The sequence below is a fragment of the Pelmatolapia mariae genome, linkage group LG7 (assembly GCF_036321145.2).
Source record: "Pelmatolapia mariae isolate MD_Pm_ZW linkage group LG7, Pm_UMD_F_2, whole genome shotgun sequence".
Classification (NCBI taxonomy): domain Eukaryota; kingdom Metazoa; phylum Chordata; class Actinopteri; order Cichliformes; family Cichlidae; genus Pelmatolapia; species Pelmatolapia mariae.
In genome coordinates this window covers 26,588,476-26,606,036 of record NC_086233.1, presented here as the reverse complement: position 1 = coordinate 26,606,036, position 17,561 = coordinate 26,588,476, and the positions used below count along the sequence as shown (strand labels likewise).

At 38.9% G+C, this 17,561-nt stretch overlaps 1 protein-coding gene across 1 annotated transcript in view; it reads left to right on the top strand.

The window, feature by feature from the left end:
• Positions 1-16,300, top strand: part of trabd2a (TraB domain containing 2A) — a 57,233-nt gene extending 40,933 nt beyond the window's left edge. The window contains exons 5-7 of the mRNA XM_063480702.1: positions 10,291-10,381; positions 12,163-12,435; positions 14,939-16,300. Of these exons, the coding sequence (XP_063336772.1) occupies positions 10,291-10,381; positions 12,163-12,435; positions 14,939-15,146 (572 nt within the window). The 3' untranslated portion in view covers positions 15,147-16,300. The remainder of the gene's footprint in view (positions 1-10,290; positions 10,382-12,162; positions 12,436-14,938) is intronic.
• Positions 16,301-17,561: the final 1,261 nt, after the last annotated feature.

Below are 17,561 nucleotides of genomic sequence, written 5' to 3'. Positions count from 1 at the left end.
CGCATGTGGTTTCAGCCAGTTCAGCGTCAGAATTGTTCAGCGTCAGAATTGGGAAGAATTTAAGTGACTTTGAACATGGAATGATTGTTGGTGCCAGATGAGCTGGTCTGAGTATTTTAGAAACTGCTGATCTACTGGGATTTTCCCACATAAACATCTCTAGGGTTTACAGAGAATGATCTGAAAAAGAGAACATGCCCAGTTGATGCCAATACAAAAATGCCTGTTGTATGCCTTGTTGCAACCAAGGTATGCAGAAGCGTATCTCTGAACACAACACATCGAACCTTGAAGCACGATGCCACTCCTTTCAGCTAAAAACAGAAAAGTGAGGCTACAATTTCAACAGGCTCACCAAAGTTGGATAACAAAAGAATGGAAAGCTGAAGCCTGGCCTGATGAGTCTCAATTTCTGCTGCAACAGTAGGGTGGAAGAGTGGCTCCATCAAGCCAGTGGTGGTGGTGTAATGGTGTGGTGCATGCCTACCATGCACATCCCTTTGGGACCACAGTGTATCCATCTCCACAGACATCAGTCTAAATCAGGGGTGTCCAACTCCAGGCCTCAAGGGCCGGTGTCCTGTAGGTTTTAGATATCACCCTGGGTCAACACACCTGATTCAAATGATTAGTTCATTACCAGGCCTCTGGAGAACTTCAAGACATGTTGAGGAGGAAATTTAGCCATTTAAATCAGCTGTGTTGGATCAAGGACACATCTAAAACCTGCAGGACACTGGCCTTCGAGGCCTGGCGTTGGACACCCCTGGTCTACATCCAACATATCACCTTTGCAGTGTGGTAGAACAGCAGATTTATATTATGACTGTACAGCTGATGAATCTGCAGCAACTTTCTGATGCTATCATGTCAATATGGACCCAAATCTGTGAGGAATGTGTACAGCACCTTGTTCAGTCTGTACTATGAAGAATTAGGAGAGTTCTGAAAGAGAAAAGTTGGCCTAACCTAATACTAGCTAGGTGAACCTGGTGAGTATGTAAGCTTGTATAATATTGAAGTTGCAATGCTAATTTAAACTAGGCATCTTTTACAAAGCCTTTTTCTTTTTCTCAAAAGAATATATCTGCATATATCAAATTGCCTTCTCTTTCTTATATAAATGTTCTTATTGTGCATACATTTTTCATCTGTCTCACTTTACCGTTTCAAAAAGTCTCTACCATGCAGCTGAAGAAACAATTAAATTTAACATGAAATCCAAAGACTGTATATCAGTAAGAGAGCCTTCTCAGTCACGGATATTCAAACACAATGTTTTTTTTTTCTCCTTCTTGGCGCTTGAGACGCTGAACTGGATATAAGTACTGGAAAGTGACGAGTACAGTTTTTTAGGAGCTTTACTTTGATATTTCCACTTTATGCTATTTACGTCTACTTCATTCAGTTCCAGGCTGTAGGTGGACAGGTGGCCCAGCACCATCCCCTATTAAATATTCTCTGAAACTTTATTTGTAAAATGAGACATTCAGTGGTAGGGACTTTCAGAATTGGCATTGCTCCGGTTTATTTTGTCAGAACTGCTCGCTTGTAAAGAATTTTCCAACTTTGATCACTTTTTCACAGTGAATGAGCCGATGTGTACTCAAGTCCCTTAATGTCTTGGCAGAAGGAGCTAAAAATGAGGACTGCGCTGAGAGAGAGAGTGTAGACTATTGCAGCCTGACAGATGTAATCCCTAACACGGCTCCAAAGTGCTGTGTGCCACCACAAATTTTCAAGTGAGGGTTTATTTAAAAAACAACCTCACACCACAGACCTCTTATGTGCCCTGTTTTTCATTTAGGCTCAGCATAAATTTAAAGCTGCAGTTGCTCAGCAGAATCTTAAAAACCTCTTGCAGACCCTTGAGCGGTTGTCACACTAATTATAAGCATGGTTCATGTTTTAAAAAAACAAAAAAATGCACAAAGCAAGACAAAGTAATTAAATGACAAACGCATTTAATGATCCGTCTTCATCTGCAAGTGCGAACAAAGTTGCAGCAAATTTGCACTAAGCAATGCAACTCCATGTACTTTCTCTCACATTCTCCCAAATAACATCCACATTATTAAAGAGACCATTATTCCGAAACACTTGTCTGGGACAGAGACGCCAATCATTAAATAACAAATTGGTGGTAACAAACAGTGTCAGATGAGCTGAAGGCAATGTAATCAATTTCCTCTGAAGCACCTAAAAGTTTTCTGATCCAAATTATGTGAATGAGGAGTTCACGTCTAGTTGTAATCTCTTCTCAAATTCACATTTCCTAATCTCCGTTTTCCCTAGTTTAGCTTGAGCTCAAGATATTTGGTTAATACAAATGTTTGAAAACCACCACCAAGCTGACACAGCGCTTCAAACCGTCTCGTCCCCACTCATTTTTTCAGGTTGGTGGTAGTAAGCCGACTTTGCATGGGCACAGCTTCAAGATACAGTCTACAGAATCTCAATAGTTTGTTTTAGCTGTAAAACTGTGGCCTTAAAGGATGCTCTTGTCCTCTACTATCACAGTCTGGCATCTGAAGTCTTGACATTCCTGTATTGCTTTGCAATCTGTTTTTCTTTTGTAAGAAGGATAAATCTGCTCTTTTGTTTCTGCTTCTGTCTTGAATTGCCTTGTTTTCTGTCTGCATTTATGTCTAGCCTCTTTGTTTTCCCTTCCCTGTGTGTCTCATTTTTTCTTTGTCATCTCTACTTCAACAGCTGTGTCTGTTTACATAATCCTGATTGCTATCAGTTTGATTGTAAATTGTTTTATTTCACTGAATTAAGCCTATTAGTGAACTGTCTGTCACACAGTAACATGCCTGAGAGAAGTACAAGGAGAAATGTTTTGGTATTGGTGGAGATGTTAGCATTCTTTGGCCTAACTCTATAAAGGTACGTGGTGTGTGGCTTTCTCTTGTGTATGATCAGTCCTGCTTGTCTTTCAAATTCTTACAGCCGTATCACAACCATCGTTTATCACAGCTTTCTCTTATCACTGGCATCTCCCTTTCAAAACCACATCCTGGAGGAGTTTGAATGGACGAGGTCTGATTGTAATGATGTAATATGTTGTCGAGTCTGACTAAAACAACACGTGGAGCTCTACTGCTGTCCTCTGAGCTGGACTGCTCTGATGCTATAGAGCCCACCGTTTTTAAAGTCTTTATGGTAAGTTAAGTTATGTTTTTGAAGGACTTGCAAGAGATAAAACTGTTTAGAGTTACAATGTAATATACTCTACAGTTAGAAAGTTGGTGTACTCCAATAAAAGGCTTGAGACTTGGGTGGGGACTAAATCCGCTGGCTTGTATGCACACCCGTTTAACCAAAACTATCTTGGTTTTGGCGTTCTCTCTTATGCTTTCACGAAAAGAGTACCCTTATCCTGCAGGGGGTTTGGATCAAAATGACAACACACATTTGCATGTAACATCATGCTAAATTGATTCCAGGCAATGACATTGACATTCAAAAAAAGTTTTTTTTCCATGATTCATCCAATGGTAAAAAAATAACGGTGCCCACAAAGATATGAATAATGTTAACATTAAGAGTTTCAGCGCCACAAGCTGGCTGCATTAGATAATCTAGTGCATGCCTCTGATGGGCTGTGATTTTAGACCATGGTGGCATCATAACATGTCTTGCATAATAGCATTTTTGTAGATAGAAATTAAATGTCAAAAACGGTCAAACGATAAAGTGAATATATATAAAGTGAAATGCTTTAGCATTTTATAGTTCATGTTTAAAAAAACAAATGCTTTAGCCCATTAGTAGGTGGTTGCTAGGCTGCATGCTAAATTCATGCATCATGAAAAGTACCTTGATATAAATTGCATTCTACTTGTTGTGAAATTAAAATGATTTGATGATAATTGGTACAAATTGGTCATTTGTAGGCGGTTGCTTGGCAATATTTTGGTTGTTTATCTTTTGAATGTATAAGAGGAGTTGTGACTTTGTGCGTTGTAGGAAGATTATGAAAGTTTCATGTATGTAGAACAACAGCTGTTGCTGTGCAATCACACTGTGGTATAGATATATTCAGATTAAACACTCAGTGGTTATTTCATGTATTTCCATTCTGTCACCTTCAACAGCAGTGTTATCAGTGTAGCTCTAGTACCAACTATGCATTTCTCTGGGTAGGTATTTGATGTGCTATTGTAAAATTCTCAGGGTCTCAATTGGATGAAAACTAGTGACTGACCACGCCACTAGAAAGCTTGTTTTGTTCAATAAAATTATACTAATTTATTATTTTAGTTAACAATGTATCGAGTCATATTATGCCAGAACTTTTTATATGACCAGCACTTTGGTTTTATGACCCAAAGTGATTTTATTTCCCATCACCGTCAGCGTGATGTTCGGTTTTTCCTTAAAATAGAAAGAAAAAAGTCGTGAAGCCTGCTTTGAAATCAGTGAAACAAACCATTCACAAAAAAGAAATCCAGTATTTTCAGCTGTATCCAATGAAATGTTTTATCCATCTACAAATTATCATAGAATAATAAAGTGAAGATTGATAGACTGTATTACAAGGCACTGTGTGTAATTGCTCTTAACTAGCTTGACAGTGTTTAATCATCATGCCTGTTGTTTGATATTACTTCCAACAGTGTCCTGTTCTTTTCAACCAAATTGCATGTGACTGATAATTGATGAGGTTTCAGTTTAATACAAGGAGGAATTGACTGTCCATCAAGGACATGCAAATCTATGACTTAACCAGAGATTAAAAAAGTGCAGTGTAAGCACAGCCCGTATTTCCAGACACTTGATATGTGTGTTAATACTGAGCTGGCATTGTTTGAAAAACACCAGGATGGCTGTGTGATTTCTATGTGAGTTGATAACCAGTCATTTTCTTGTTATTTGCCTTTGACATGACTGTTGCCTCCATGGATGGCTAAGTCTCCTTGACAGTTGAAGGCACTGAGGTTTTGCTCAACTTTTAGCAGCTCAAAGTGCCAAAACTGTGATTTTCCAGTAAAATCTTTGGCAGGTTAGTACTTCCGACGTCCTAGAGATGTCAGATCATGAAATTTAGTTTGTTATTTTAATAGTCTGAATCTCTCTGTTTTTATAGCTCTCTTTGTCTCTGTGCTGTAATTTATGCACAGTTGATGTTCAGGAAACCGCTGCAGCGTCAAATATCTGAACAAGAATAGAAAAACTGAAAATGACCATTCGAGCCAAAGATTGTGGCTCAACGTCTTGGGCAATAATAGTATCTTCCCGAAAGAAGCAAACCAAACGCTCCACACATCAGATATCTTATTGTCATCGTCTTCAGTAAATAGGCTTTATTCAGTGCTCAGTGGTCATGATTATGGGCTGCTGGGTCCAGCTGACTAGCAAGGAACATGTGTACATAAACAGAAAGAAAGGGCTATGTAGGGCAGAATGTCCTCAGTGGTGCCTATACATGTAGAGTTTGTTTATCCAGCATGCTGTAATGTTATGAGAACTGCTGCTTCAGCCTTAGTTACAAGTTGTAATGTAAATATTGATGTGTATGGAAAAGGAACAGTATTTAAAGCTTACCATATGTTCTAATAATTTGACAAACTGATTCTGAAAACTGGATAAGCGTTTAAGGACAAATACTGCTGTGGTTCTTTTCTGTTAGAGTTAGCAAAAATGTATTTTGTTCATGTTACAGACAAATATTCACATTTAGCACTTAAAGTCATGTGAAAAGGTCCTGTGGACTGCAGAGTCTAGCATGTAGAACCTAGCCTGTAACTAGCTAGTAGCACCACCTTTAGCAGCAATAACGAAGTAATAATTTTTTTTGTATGGCTTTCTAAGTCTTTTACATGGTTGTGGAAGAATTTTGACCACTGTTCTTTACAGTGTTGATTCAGTTCCTTAAAGGTTGCAGATATTTCTTTACATATCCCTTTCTCAAGGTCCTGCCACAGGACTCACAGTCTCACTTTGATTGGGTCATTGCAACAAACCTGATTTGTTTTGCCCGTGTTTCTTCTGTTGATTTGCTGGTGTGCTTGGTATCTGCTATGTCACCAAATTTTGACCATTCTTTAGCTGTCAGATAGATTGCCTTGCAATTAGCCTTTAGCTCTAGACTCCAGGCCCTGTGGTTGCAAAACAAGCTACAATCGTTACCAGAAGTTTGGTTGTTTGTTCATTTGCAACTTTGCAATCCCTAAGCTGTCAGGCCATGTTCTTTTTTTGAGAAGAGCCTTTCCCCTGGCAACCATGCCAAACGAGGCATATCTGTTCAGTCTTTTTCTGTTTTGACATGCTGAGAAATAGCTCCCGGTTTATTCGCAGCTTCTTTGAGCATTGCACGCTATGACGTTAGTGATGAATTTGCAGGGAAGACTGTGGCATTATGTGGCCTCACATTAACCTGTTATGTTAACACACATGCTCCAGACCATCAAACTGCCAAAACTATTGCTTATATAGAGATGCTCACACTTGCTGATGATCGGTTAATCGTGTGCATTTGATTAGCAGCATCTGCTTACCCCCTTGATTCCTATGGAAGCTTTAAGGGTGTACTTAATATTTCACAGGACTATATAGAGTTACTTTCCTGGTTTTATAGTGTCAACCAGGAAAGTAATGTTATCTCAATATCATAATAAAAGTTCAATAAAGAGAAACATAATTTATTGAGATACAGAATTCAGTTATTCTATGTGGTGATGAGACTCAGATGACCCATCATAACAGAACAGAGTCCCAGCTACGATAGGATTTAGGCCAGGACCCCTTGGAGTTTAGACGCTGGTGGTGGTGGTGCAGGTGAAGATGGGGGTTTGTATAGAGTTTTGAGTGACTACGGTGAGGCGGAGATGGGCTGAACAAATTAGAGCCTGAATGGCAGAATGACAAATGAGCAGTGATATTTACAGCACACAGAATGGAGGCTAACTGGCTTACAGAAACCAGGCAAGAAAATGACTGGACTAGAGCAATGATGTCGGCATTGAGTTTGACAGTGTGGGAAAGTGGATGTAAGAACTAGACTAGCCGCTGATGTATCCATCTTTCCAGCAAAAGTCTTTGCAACAATGCAAATGACTACCCTGTAACAGCTTTCAGACACAATGTTATAAGATCGATTTAAAGAGTGTTTTGAAAGATTTTAGTTTTTATGTTTATTGTTAGACTCTGCTGGTAGATGATTATAAAAGATGTCACTTTTATATAACCATAACATGAACTGGTCCATGGTACTCCAACTCAGAGGTCCATTCATGTATGCATGTAGCGCCACGAAGGAAGTTAGCTGTGAATGAAAGCTTTCAGGTCACAGGTCTTTATCTGTACCATCTCCCCCCTCTCAGTGGTACAAAATAAACCATACAGTGAATATATTGTGCAATAGGACACAAAGTAAGAGCCAATTTCATTAATGTAAAATGTATGAAATTGGTCTAAATGAGTAATCAGTGGAAATATGTCAGATGTCACACATGTTATTCTAGAAGTGTGCTCTTAAAACTGTGGCGTGGGCTGTATGCTGGGCGGCAGCCTGCAGCTCTGTTTTGAATGGGACCCTATAAATATAAACTACTGCTTATGTACCCAACCCAAAACAACACATAACAGCACCTTAACTTAGAAAACTCTAAACTTAATTGGTAATGAGAAACATGGTGAGCCAGTAGACTCTAAAAAAACCCAACATTTGTAACTTTTATAACTATGGTACAAAGATATGTTTGTTTTGATTTAGCGTGAGACAACCAGGAGTTAAACTGTGCTGGAGACAGCCGTAGTGGAGCTCTGCATGTTGATACCTTTAGATATTATCTCTCACTTATGCAGTAGAACACTGCCTTCCTTTTTTCTGTCCATCCACCCATTTCCATTTTCTTAACCACTTATCCAATTCAGGATCACTGGGGGGCTGGAGCCTATCCCAGGAGTCACAGGGCGAGAGCAGGGTACATTATACAGGGCACTGGTAACTTTAGTAATTTTTTTATCCATACAAATTACACATACTAAGAAGAATTTGCTTTCACTGAAGAATCATATTTTATGGTATATGCTTACATCTGGGTGTGGGCTTGTATATGTTTTGTTAAGTTCGTGTAGGCTAACTTGTTCCATTAAATTAGTGAAAATATTGCTTCATCTTATCATCAAAAGGCACAGAGTGTACTGAAATGAAATGAATCCAAAAATAAGAATCTCAGATTTTATTTATCTTAATTAAAATAAATATAATTAATGAGCAATATTGTTACTCTGGACAATTCACATCAATATAACACAAAATGAAACTAGTATCTACAAAAGAAATAGCCTATAAGGTTAAAGCCATAAGGTTCATGCCAGTGGCCAAATGTTACAGCATACACAGGCCATATTTCATCAAAATCCAGGCCTAACACATAATTTTCTTTTCCCACTTTATACCTTTTTCCTGGGGCATCAATCATTTTTAATCAAAGATGTCTACATTTTGTTTTTGTTTGTAATTTCATGAGTTGGGCGCACCATTAGAGTGCAAGTTTCCCATGTTTCATGCTAAATGGAACACTTATAAAATGGTCTTTGTGTGAAGGGTTTGCTGCATGGCATCCAAAAAAATGCCTAAAATAAAAATGTCCCTCTGGAACAAGCGTGTGAAAGTTTAAAGTCTCACCACTCGTGTTTTCTATTATATTGATTAAGCATGCCCTAAAATCTGCTTTAAAGCATTGGTTGCATGTTGATAAGATAGCTTGTTATTAAAAAAATATTTATTATTTAAAGCACACAAATGTCACTTTTTATTTTATTTTCTTGTGCCACAGGATTTAAAAAAAACTTTTTTAAACTCAGGAATAAATGAACTCTACTTTTTTTCATCTTGTCAAACATTCTCTCACTCCCCGTGAACACACTGGCCTTTGGGGACATGACAGAATTGATGGCTTACCTCCTTAGCGCTTGCGTGTGTGTATGTATGTGTGTGAATTGTGCTCCTTTGAAGTTCTGAAGTCCGCCCACCTCTCTATGGCTCTATATTGTGCTCAACAGCTCCATTTATCCCACCTTAATCCCCTGACGTAAACTTGCATAAATCACGCTGAGTTGTTTCTAAACCTGGGCAAGCTGGAAAACAGTGTCTCTGTCTCTGTTTCGTTCTGGTTCAGCTCTCATTGTGAGTTTAAGGGCTTCTGGATATTTAGCCGACCATGCTAATGATTACTGGACAAGTACAAAAAAAATGTCTTTTTTTTGTGGCAACTGCGGTTTTTCTCCTACAGGTTTTAGCAAACCTGAATTAGGTAAATGTGCCTTAAGACAGAGAAAACATAAGATATGAAAGCATAATTAATGGTATTTTTTCTGTTTATACATCAGAAATATACAGTTAGCTTGTAGCGTAGGAAAAAGAAAAGGCTTTAGAAGAAAATAGGCATCATGGGATCAAAAAGTCTTCTTTTTAGACTTAGACTAAACTCACAAAATTCACACTCACAAATCATTTAACTGTTTTACTCTAGCAGATCATATGCAAACATTGTAGAAGTCCCTTCTCTGGCCTTTTTCTATGGCTGGGACATAATGTGACATTGTTTTAACCAGCATTCAGTCCAAGTCTCTGGGCAGCATCACGACACCCATAGTGCATCTAGGCTAACCTCTCTCTATCGATGGCTCTAGGCCAGATTAAAGTGCTGGGGCTCATTGTTTACACAGCTCTGTGGTGGCACGGCTGAGCAGGCCCAAACAATGGACCCCTGCTCCCTTTTGTCAGAGTGAGAGGAAGAATGGAGACCTCTTGACATGGCAACCTGAAGCCTCAATGCCCCTACTTCACCTAGCTGAGAGGGTCACAACGAGAATGAGAGGGGAAAAAAGGAGAAGAGGGGAAGTTGGAGATAAGAAAGAAGGAGAGCAGAGAGAAGAAAATGGAAAGGGAAGAAAAGAGATATAATATGGAGGGTAGAAGATTAATTAAGAATGGAGGAAGAAAGCTCGAAGTAAAGGACGTGGAAGAGGAAAGGGAAAAGGAGAGGCAATGACAAGTGGATAGGAGATGCAGAGAAAAGCAACACTGAACTTATGTAGGAATCATAAGTTTTGTAATGATGACAGAAGCAGATATATAAATGTATGCGTAATATTTTGATTGGTGATATCAGGCTTGCTTTTTGTTTTACTCTTAAGTTAAACGAGAAAGAGAACTAACAGAGCTGTCACTTGCATCGGTGCTGTCCTGACAATGTTTCGCTTATTTTAGTTTGAGATAGCTCATCATCTCCTTTCAGAACAGCAAATTTATAATTTTCTACTTTTTGGTCGCAGGTCACTTTCTGGGTAACAACACAGTTATTGACGTGCTTCGACGCCAGGGCTATGAGGTGGAGCACACACCTGCTGGGCAGCCCATAAACCGGTGAGTTTGCTTCAGTCTAATTATCATCATCATGCTGCTATACGTTTAACGGGACTGGACCGTAAGACAACCACGGCTTTTTGATGCAGTTTCTCATATACTATATGGTGTTTTCGGTAACGTCTCCCCGCCTGTGTGCTTTTTGCAAGTCTTCTCTTGTTTCAGCTTAGATTGTACTGGAAGATAAGTGTCACAAATTCCCCGCTGGCCACCAATGAAGTGGTGTTGAAAAGGCCAACTTAAGTAGGGTTCTCACCTCCTGCTGTGAAGCATGTAGTGCAGTCTACCTTGGCACACTGAGGGTGGTTATCTTGCCTTAAATCTGTGTTCTTGTTCCTGTGTCTGAGTGAATGAATAGGTAATTCTACTTTCTCACACACAGCCCCCGTGTTTGATATGGTATTATGAGCCTGAGATGAACCCACATCTTGCCTGTTCATAGACTACCTTGATGTTGTCATGAGAGAACAGACAGCCTTCGTTATATCCATGTATAACAGTTTATTATTGGACTTCTCGATAATATATCTGACATCACAGTTGTTCAGGTCTAAGTGCATTTACTTTGTATTGTATTGGTTTATTCATGGTGATTAACGTGTCTTGAAAGGAAAACTAGTGTCAAATAGTATCAAAACGAAGAGTTTAGCTTTTTCTGTCATGCTTCCCAACTTGTAATTTGTTCTTCCACAAAAAGAAAGCTATGTTAACTATTAGACTGTATTTAGTTTTTTGTCCTTCCATTGCATCCTGAATGGAGAAAGAATGGAGACCTGTTTATAATAATATATAATATTAATAATTAATAATAATTTTTGCTCTACTTCGCTCTGCTCTTGATTTGAAAGTGTGTTTCTCCTGCTTGTTTTGGGTGTTTCACTGCCATTTACTTATTATGATCAAATATTCACTTTAAACTGTCATGTTAATGTTTTATTGGCAGGCTCTTTAACAGGACTGTCAGGTGGAATAAACTCCTGGCCTGTATAAAAACACTCTAACCTACTTTCAGCACTTTGCTACTTTTGCTCAGCACTTTCTCTGCACTTGTAGACTCTCCCACGAGACTATAATGCCATGTTTCAGTGACCTCACAGGAAAATGTGATATTTATTTTGCCTGTAACAGCAAAACAGACCTTGTCCTTACATTCTTTGGTGTCCATGGCAATATCCTTGGACAAGGCACAGAGGCTGTAAGATGTGCTCAGTTTGATTCATCCGCATCTTCTTTGGTGCATTATGAAAGTTCCATTTATGGTAAAGCCCTCCAGGCAATCATATGCAGGGTGAAATGTGGGGAGGCTGCGGTGTGAAGTGTGAAACCAACACTGGCTTCATCGCCAGTATAGTCGAGCATCACCTTCGTATCCATGGTAGGCTATGAATGGTCATTGCTAATTGGAGCTCATATAGTTCGCCACGCTTGATGAGTTCTTCAACAATGATCTCTTTTTGTCCTATGTGATTTGATCCAAACAGCCACAAAAATGTGTTTTCAGCATAAAAGATTTCAAGTTTTTGCTTTTGCTTAGGACAGGCAAATATCATCTGATAATCTTCATATGGTTTCTTGACTTGTATCCCCAGTTTTCTGCTTCTGATTACCTAGGCAGGGTAACTACTCTTCTTCTTTTGCAGACAGGCTTGGCACCATCGTTGGCAGGATTAAAGATGATTAAAGACTAAAGCTGATGATTTTATTATAAAAGTGACATGCTACGAACCCCTTTTCTCTTTCCTTCTAAAGCATCTTACCCTACTGTAATGTGCATCCTCTAGGCGATCATCATCTGGACCCGTCTCACCAGCGCTGGAGGACCATTACGATGAGTCGCCTCAGCTGGAACCTTTCTTGCACGAGCTTCCTCACAAAGAGGAGGGTCAGGGGCATACTCTGGAGGAGGATCTGTTACCCCACATGCTTCTGCCACCAGATAGCCTGGAGGTTCTGGAGAAATCTGAGAGAAAAATGCTAAAGAAAAAGAGGAGGAATAAGCAGAAGAAACAGCGGCACAGGCATTTTAATGACCTCTGGGTTCGGATAGAGGAGAGGTAAGATAAAAGAAAGAGGGGTAAGGAGGTGAAGGTCTTTCTTCTCTATATATGGGTTATCAATGACTTGAGATGAAAGGCCACAGGTGAAATGAGAGTATGATAGCAAGAGCTCAGAAACAAGCCAGAGAGGATGTAAGGGGAAATGTGTAACTCACACTTGTATATAGAATAAAACTGACACTTCCTGGTGCAGTGCTGCAGGCTCAAACAGCCACCGTATCACATCACCATACACTTTATGCAGTTTGCATAAACTTCAGCACATACACATATGTGCCCTGCAGTGGTATATGAGTCCTGACTAGTTCCAAGCTAGTGTAGGTGTCTTGGTTATGAAAAGAGCGACCTGGGAATTCCTGCTAAGTATCGGGATTTGGTCTCACAGTAGCTCCAGGCAGGAACTCACAGGACAACACGATAAGATCACCTTTCAGACAAAAAGGAGTCTTTTGCACCAGGTGTGGTCTGCCATGTGGAAACATCCCTGCATTTTTTGCAATGGCAAAACACAGTTTTTGTCATTGGGTAGGAAGCAGTAACGCTAATATGAACTTCAACACATAAACTTAGTCCTAATCTATTCAGTCACACCTTTGGGGAATTTAGGGTTTAAATTTTCCATGGCCTTGCCCAAACTTGGGTTGCAAGAGAAAAGACAAAAGGACAACATGTGATCTTGACACAAAACAGAGAGAAATTTTATCTAACATTTTATCATCATCTGAGAAAAGTGTTCTGAAACGGGTGACTCTAAAAGAAAAATGAATAAAAGATAGACGCAATCTAAATATTTTAATTTGAACTATAGTTCTATCAGAAAATTTCAGCTTCTTAGTCAAGGATACATCAGGTTGAATTTGTTCATTATAACCACTCAGAATCTTAATTGAAACAGAGAATGGGTGAACAGCTAACTTTAGCGTTATTCAGATGTAGATCTGGACTTAATAAGTTGTTGCAGGTAGCAGTTTGTAAAACTGAACTTGTGCTACCAGTAATTATTATTTCAATATGCAGTATGCACTAGTCCAAATTAGTGATGGAAAGAAAAAGCTAAACAAATAGTGTCACTTCTTCATGTGAACAGAGGAGGTTTGTGAACATTTGTGTACTTTATTTCTGCAGAAGTGTTTTCTCTAAATCCGCAAGATCCTGTATTTTGAGCAGAAATGAAACGGACTCTTTGTGCATGGACGTTACAATGTTATGCACGTTCTTGTATATTTTAATGTCTAAAAAGGTGGCTGAGTAAGAGAAAGTAAGGCAATTCGAGAAAAAGAAGCAACTCCAGTCTCACAGTGTTGTGCGGCCACACAGTGATATGTCACACCTGGTTTCTTTACGCCTCTTAAGGTCTTTTCACACAAACTAAAGTTAATTTCTCTAAAACTATGCCCTTGAGTATTTGGCTGAATGCAAATAAGTATGAAGAGTAATGTAAATTTGGGGCAAAGTGGCATTATGTTAGGAGTGTTTTATATATCTCTTTTTAATAAAAATGGAAATGCTATGATGTCTGTGTGGTTTTGACCACCTCAAAGCAGTCATTGCCTCACAGACACGTCAGTCTGTGTAATTTGGGGAGTGAAGGAAGAGTGATAAAGGGCATAATAGCTTTCAGGTTTATTGGCAGTTGGTCATGTGACGATCAGTGATTTGAGCACCCAGAAGTTCTGTCAGAGAACTTTTCCTTTGTGGCTTTCATCATCATTAATGTTTCCATTGTTGACTTTCTGCAGTCTGCATATTTTCTCTGGCAATTTTTGACAATGTGTGGATGTGGAGAGAGGCTGGTTTTCCTGCTGATCCTGCCACAATGTCCCCTACAGTCCCAAAGAATTGTACAGTGCAGAAACAAAACAAAATGCTTTTTGTTTAAAAAAAAAGAAAAAAAAAAGTAAAAGTCTGGAATTAATAAGACTCTACCCAGTCTTTAGTGACTCTAAATTGCAAAATGGGAGCCAGTGCCTGTAAAAAAATTATGGTGTAGTTTACTAATTGCAGCATACAGAGTTTTAAAGCCTCTGAAATTAAGATCTGATGTTGTTTTGTTTTTCCTGTAATAAAAAGAGTGAAAAAAATCAATGAATGTAAGCAAGCGTTAATGTCACGGCAGTGAAGATGGGTTCATTGTGAAAGCCATCATTCAATTAACCCTTTAAAGGCCAAACCATGATGTAGTTGACAGAAATTAAATATTATTTTGCAATAATGAGTGTTAATTTGTGTCAGTGTGCATGTGCAGCATCATTGTGCAACTAATTGTTTTTTCAGTGGGGGCGCGGGGAGGGGGGAGTATTACCCACACTAATACTCATTCCCTTTGCCCACAAACCAGTGAAAGAAATGCAAATAAAGAATGAATGCAGGATCCTTGTTAATTATACCAATTAAAATCATTCTGTTTTGTGTTCATCATTTAGGACCCATCATTTAATTGAGAAATATTATAAATCTTCATTATTAAATCCATGTTTTTGCCTCTCTTTTCTCTCTACAGCTCTGTGGTGCAGTCCCCGCCTCCCCCAATGGTTCGCATCATCAATGGTTACATCACGGTGCAGCCGCCTGACAGAATCCAAAGCCAGTACAACTATCATCGTGTTCCTTCAGCAGCACCAACACCTTCGACCTTCTCGTTGTCTTTACTTAGCTTCCTCCTCACACTACCTATAGTGATCTCACAGATATGGACTGTGGCCCTCTAGTAAAATGGTTATAAGGACTCTAAATAAAACTCGTGCACGTGGCGGTTTCACATGTACTTCTCTAAAAAAAAAGTCTGCTCTAGCTGTTCACTCCATGGATGTTTGGGCACAGAAAGTTTGCTATGTTGGAAGTGAACTGTAAAGCATGGCGGTAGGGCTCATCTCTTTACAGATTGGGCTTTGATGTGCATGCGAGTTCATATAACTTGAAACATAAAGGTCTGTGTTTCACTTAATTTACACAGAGAGTGAGCACGGAGTATGCAGTAGGGAAAACAAGAAGCTCAAACAGAGGTAGTGTTATCACTAATTACACAACTCATCAGTGCCTTGCTGGGTCACACAGTTATAGTAGACAGCTATTAGTTGCTCTGAAAATTTGAGAAATCACTGAAGTAATTTTTCAGCCTAAATATTTTCTCCAACAGCAACTGGGACCACATGTCCTTTGTGTATCTGTGTAAGAGTACGTGCGTGTGGGCGTGGGACAAACAATGTCTATCGGCTCTTAAACCCACTGGGCTTGCAAACACGAGTGCTCAGACTTTAATTTATTCTTCTATTTTAGAAGAATCTGATTTGATTACATAAAAACCTGCTGCGGGGAGAAAATTGTAAATACGCCTTTTGAATATTATAGAAGTATTTTAGAATTATTAAAAAAATTAAGATTATCAGAAGCATTGTTGTTTATATGGAAAAGTATAAATAGATATGCAGTATATTTTTGAAACAAAATCAGGAACTAACCACCATAGCCCCATGTCATGTGTCTCACTGAAATTACATTTTTGAAAGGGACAGTACTTTAGTGTTATCGACTGCTTTGATGTATATGTTTGCTGAAAGAATTTATGTGGATGTGTGTGTGCGTGTGTGCGCGCGTGTGTTTTACATAGCATTCATAGTATTTTTTATTTATTTAAAACTGTAGTTTTGCTTTTAGCCATGTGAAACATTCCCTGTGGCTTTTGTTTTTATATATTTCATCTCACCATGATGCCAAAATGACTTGTTTTTCAAATGTTCTTTCAGTGTAATTTCAAATGCATATCATGGCAATAATAATTAAACTGACTACATGGGCAGACCGCGTAGTGCTTTACGACCTTCACATTTCATTTATGGCACGAGATAGCAACAATAAAATATTTATCTGGATTTAAAATTGGTCTTCAATGCTCGTTCTTCGCTGTGAAGCAAATCAGTGGAAAGTCAGGGGAGAGAAATCTTTACAGTAAAATAACCAGTGTTATATTAAGTATAGATCACATTATTTTATGTACCTTAAAGGTGTTACTCATCACAATAAACAAACGTACAGCTTCCCAACACTTAAAACCTTTTGGATTCCTTCAAAAATCTTTTTATTTAACGGTCAACAGGTTTACGCTCCAGTCCCATTATCATGTGTATAACCTTCAGTTCCAACAGGCAGCTGTTTTCGGTGATCAAGCACACATAAGCTCTTCCTGTATGACCTGCCCAGCACCAGCACAGTGAAAAATCCACTGAGTATAGAGGACCATTTAGCAGCTAAATTGCGCATATCTGTTTCTAAAGATGTTTTTCACCAGAGATGTATGAATATTTTATCAGGTGGACACAAAAATGAGACCAAATGAATGTTAATGCTGTGTGCCCTATGTCTGCTGGATGTATAAATAGCCATCTGTTAGCTAACATGTTTTTTAGGTACAGCAGCTTTAGGTACAGCAGTATCAACTGAACAAAGGAGTGGGCGCACACACACACACACACACACACACACACACACACACACACACACACACACACACGTACACATGCTGCCCTCCTGATGGGTTCATGGCATGTTTATGTGATGTTAATGTGATAAGACAGCTATTAGAAGTTGTTTGACGTGTGCATGTGGTCTGTCACAAACAAGACAGCTGCTCTGCTGGCAAATATCTTTCCTGCAAGACACAAACAGGAAACCGGAGCAAACTGGCTCTTTAGATGTACAGGAAATGAGAGATAATTGATTTGTTACATTAACAGGAAACGCTGTGACTTGTTAGTTTGTGCTTTTATTTAGGAGTGGTTATGTGCTTGATGTGCTGACATGCATGAGCAAAATTAGTGCAGTTATTCTGAGTTATTCTAAGTGTTATATTGGGTAACAACAGTACAGTACAGTACAGCCCATGGAATATGCTAACTTTATCTGATCCTTTCTGATTATTAAAGACAAATTTATGTTTGCTTTTATTTAAAAAGCAAAAAAGTAAGATGCACGGAAAAAGTAAATCGCACCCTTACAGCTTTTCACACATGTGTGCACAGTGTTGGGAAGGTTACTTTTAAAATGTATTCCATTACAGAATACCGAATACATGCCCCAAAATGTATTCTGTAACGTATTCCGTTACGTTACTCAATGAGGGTAACGTA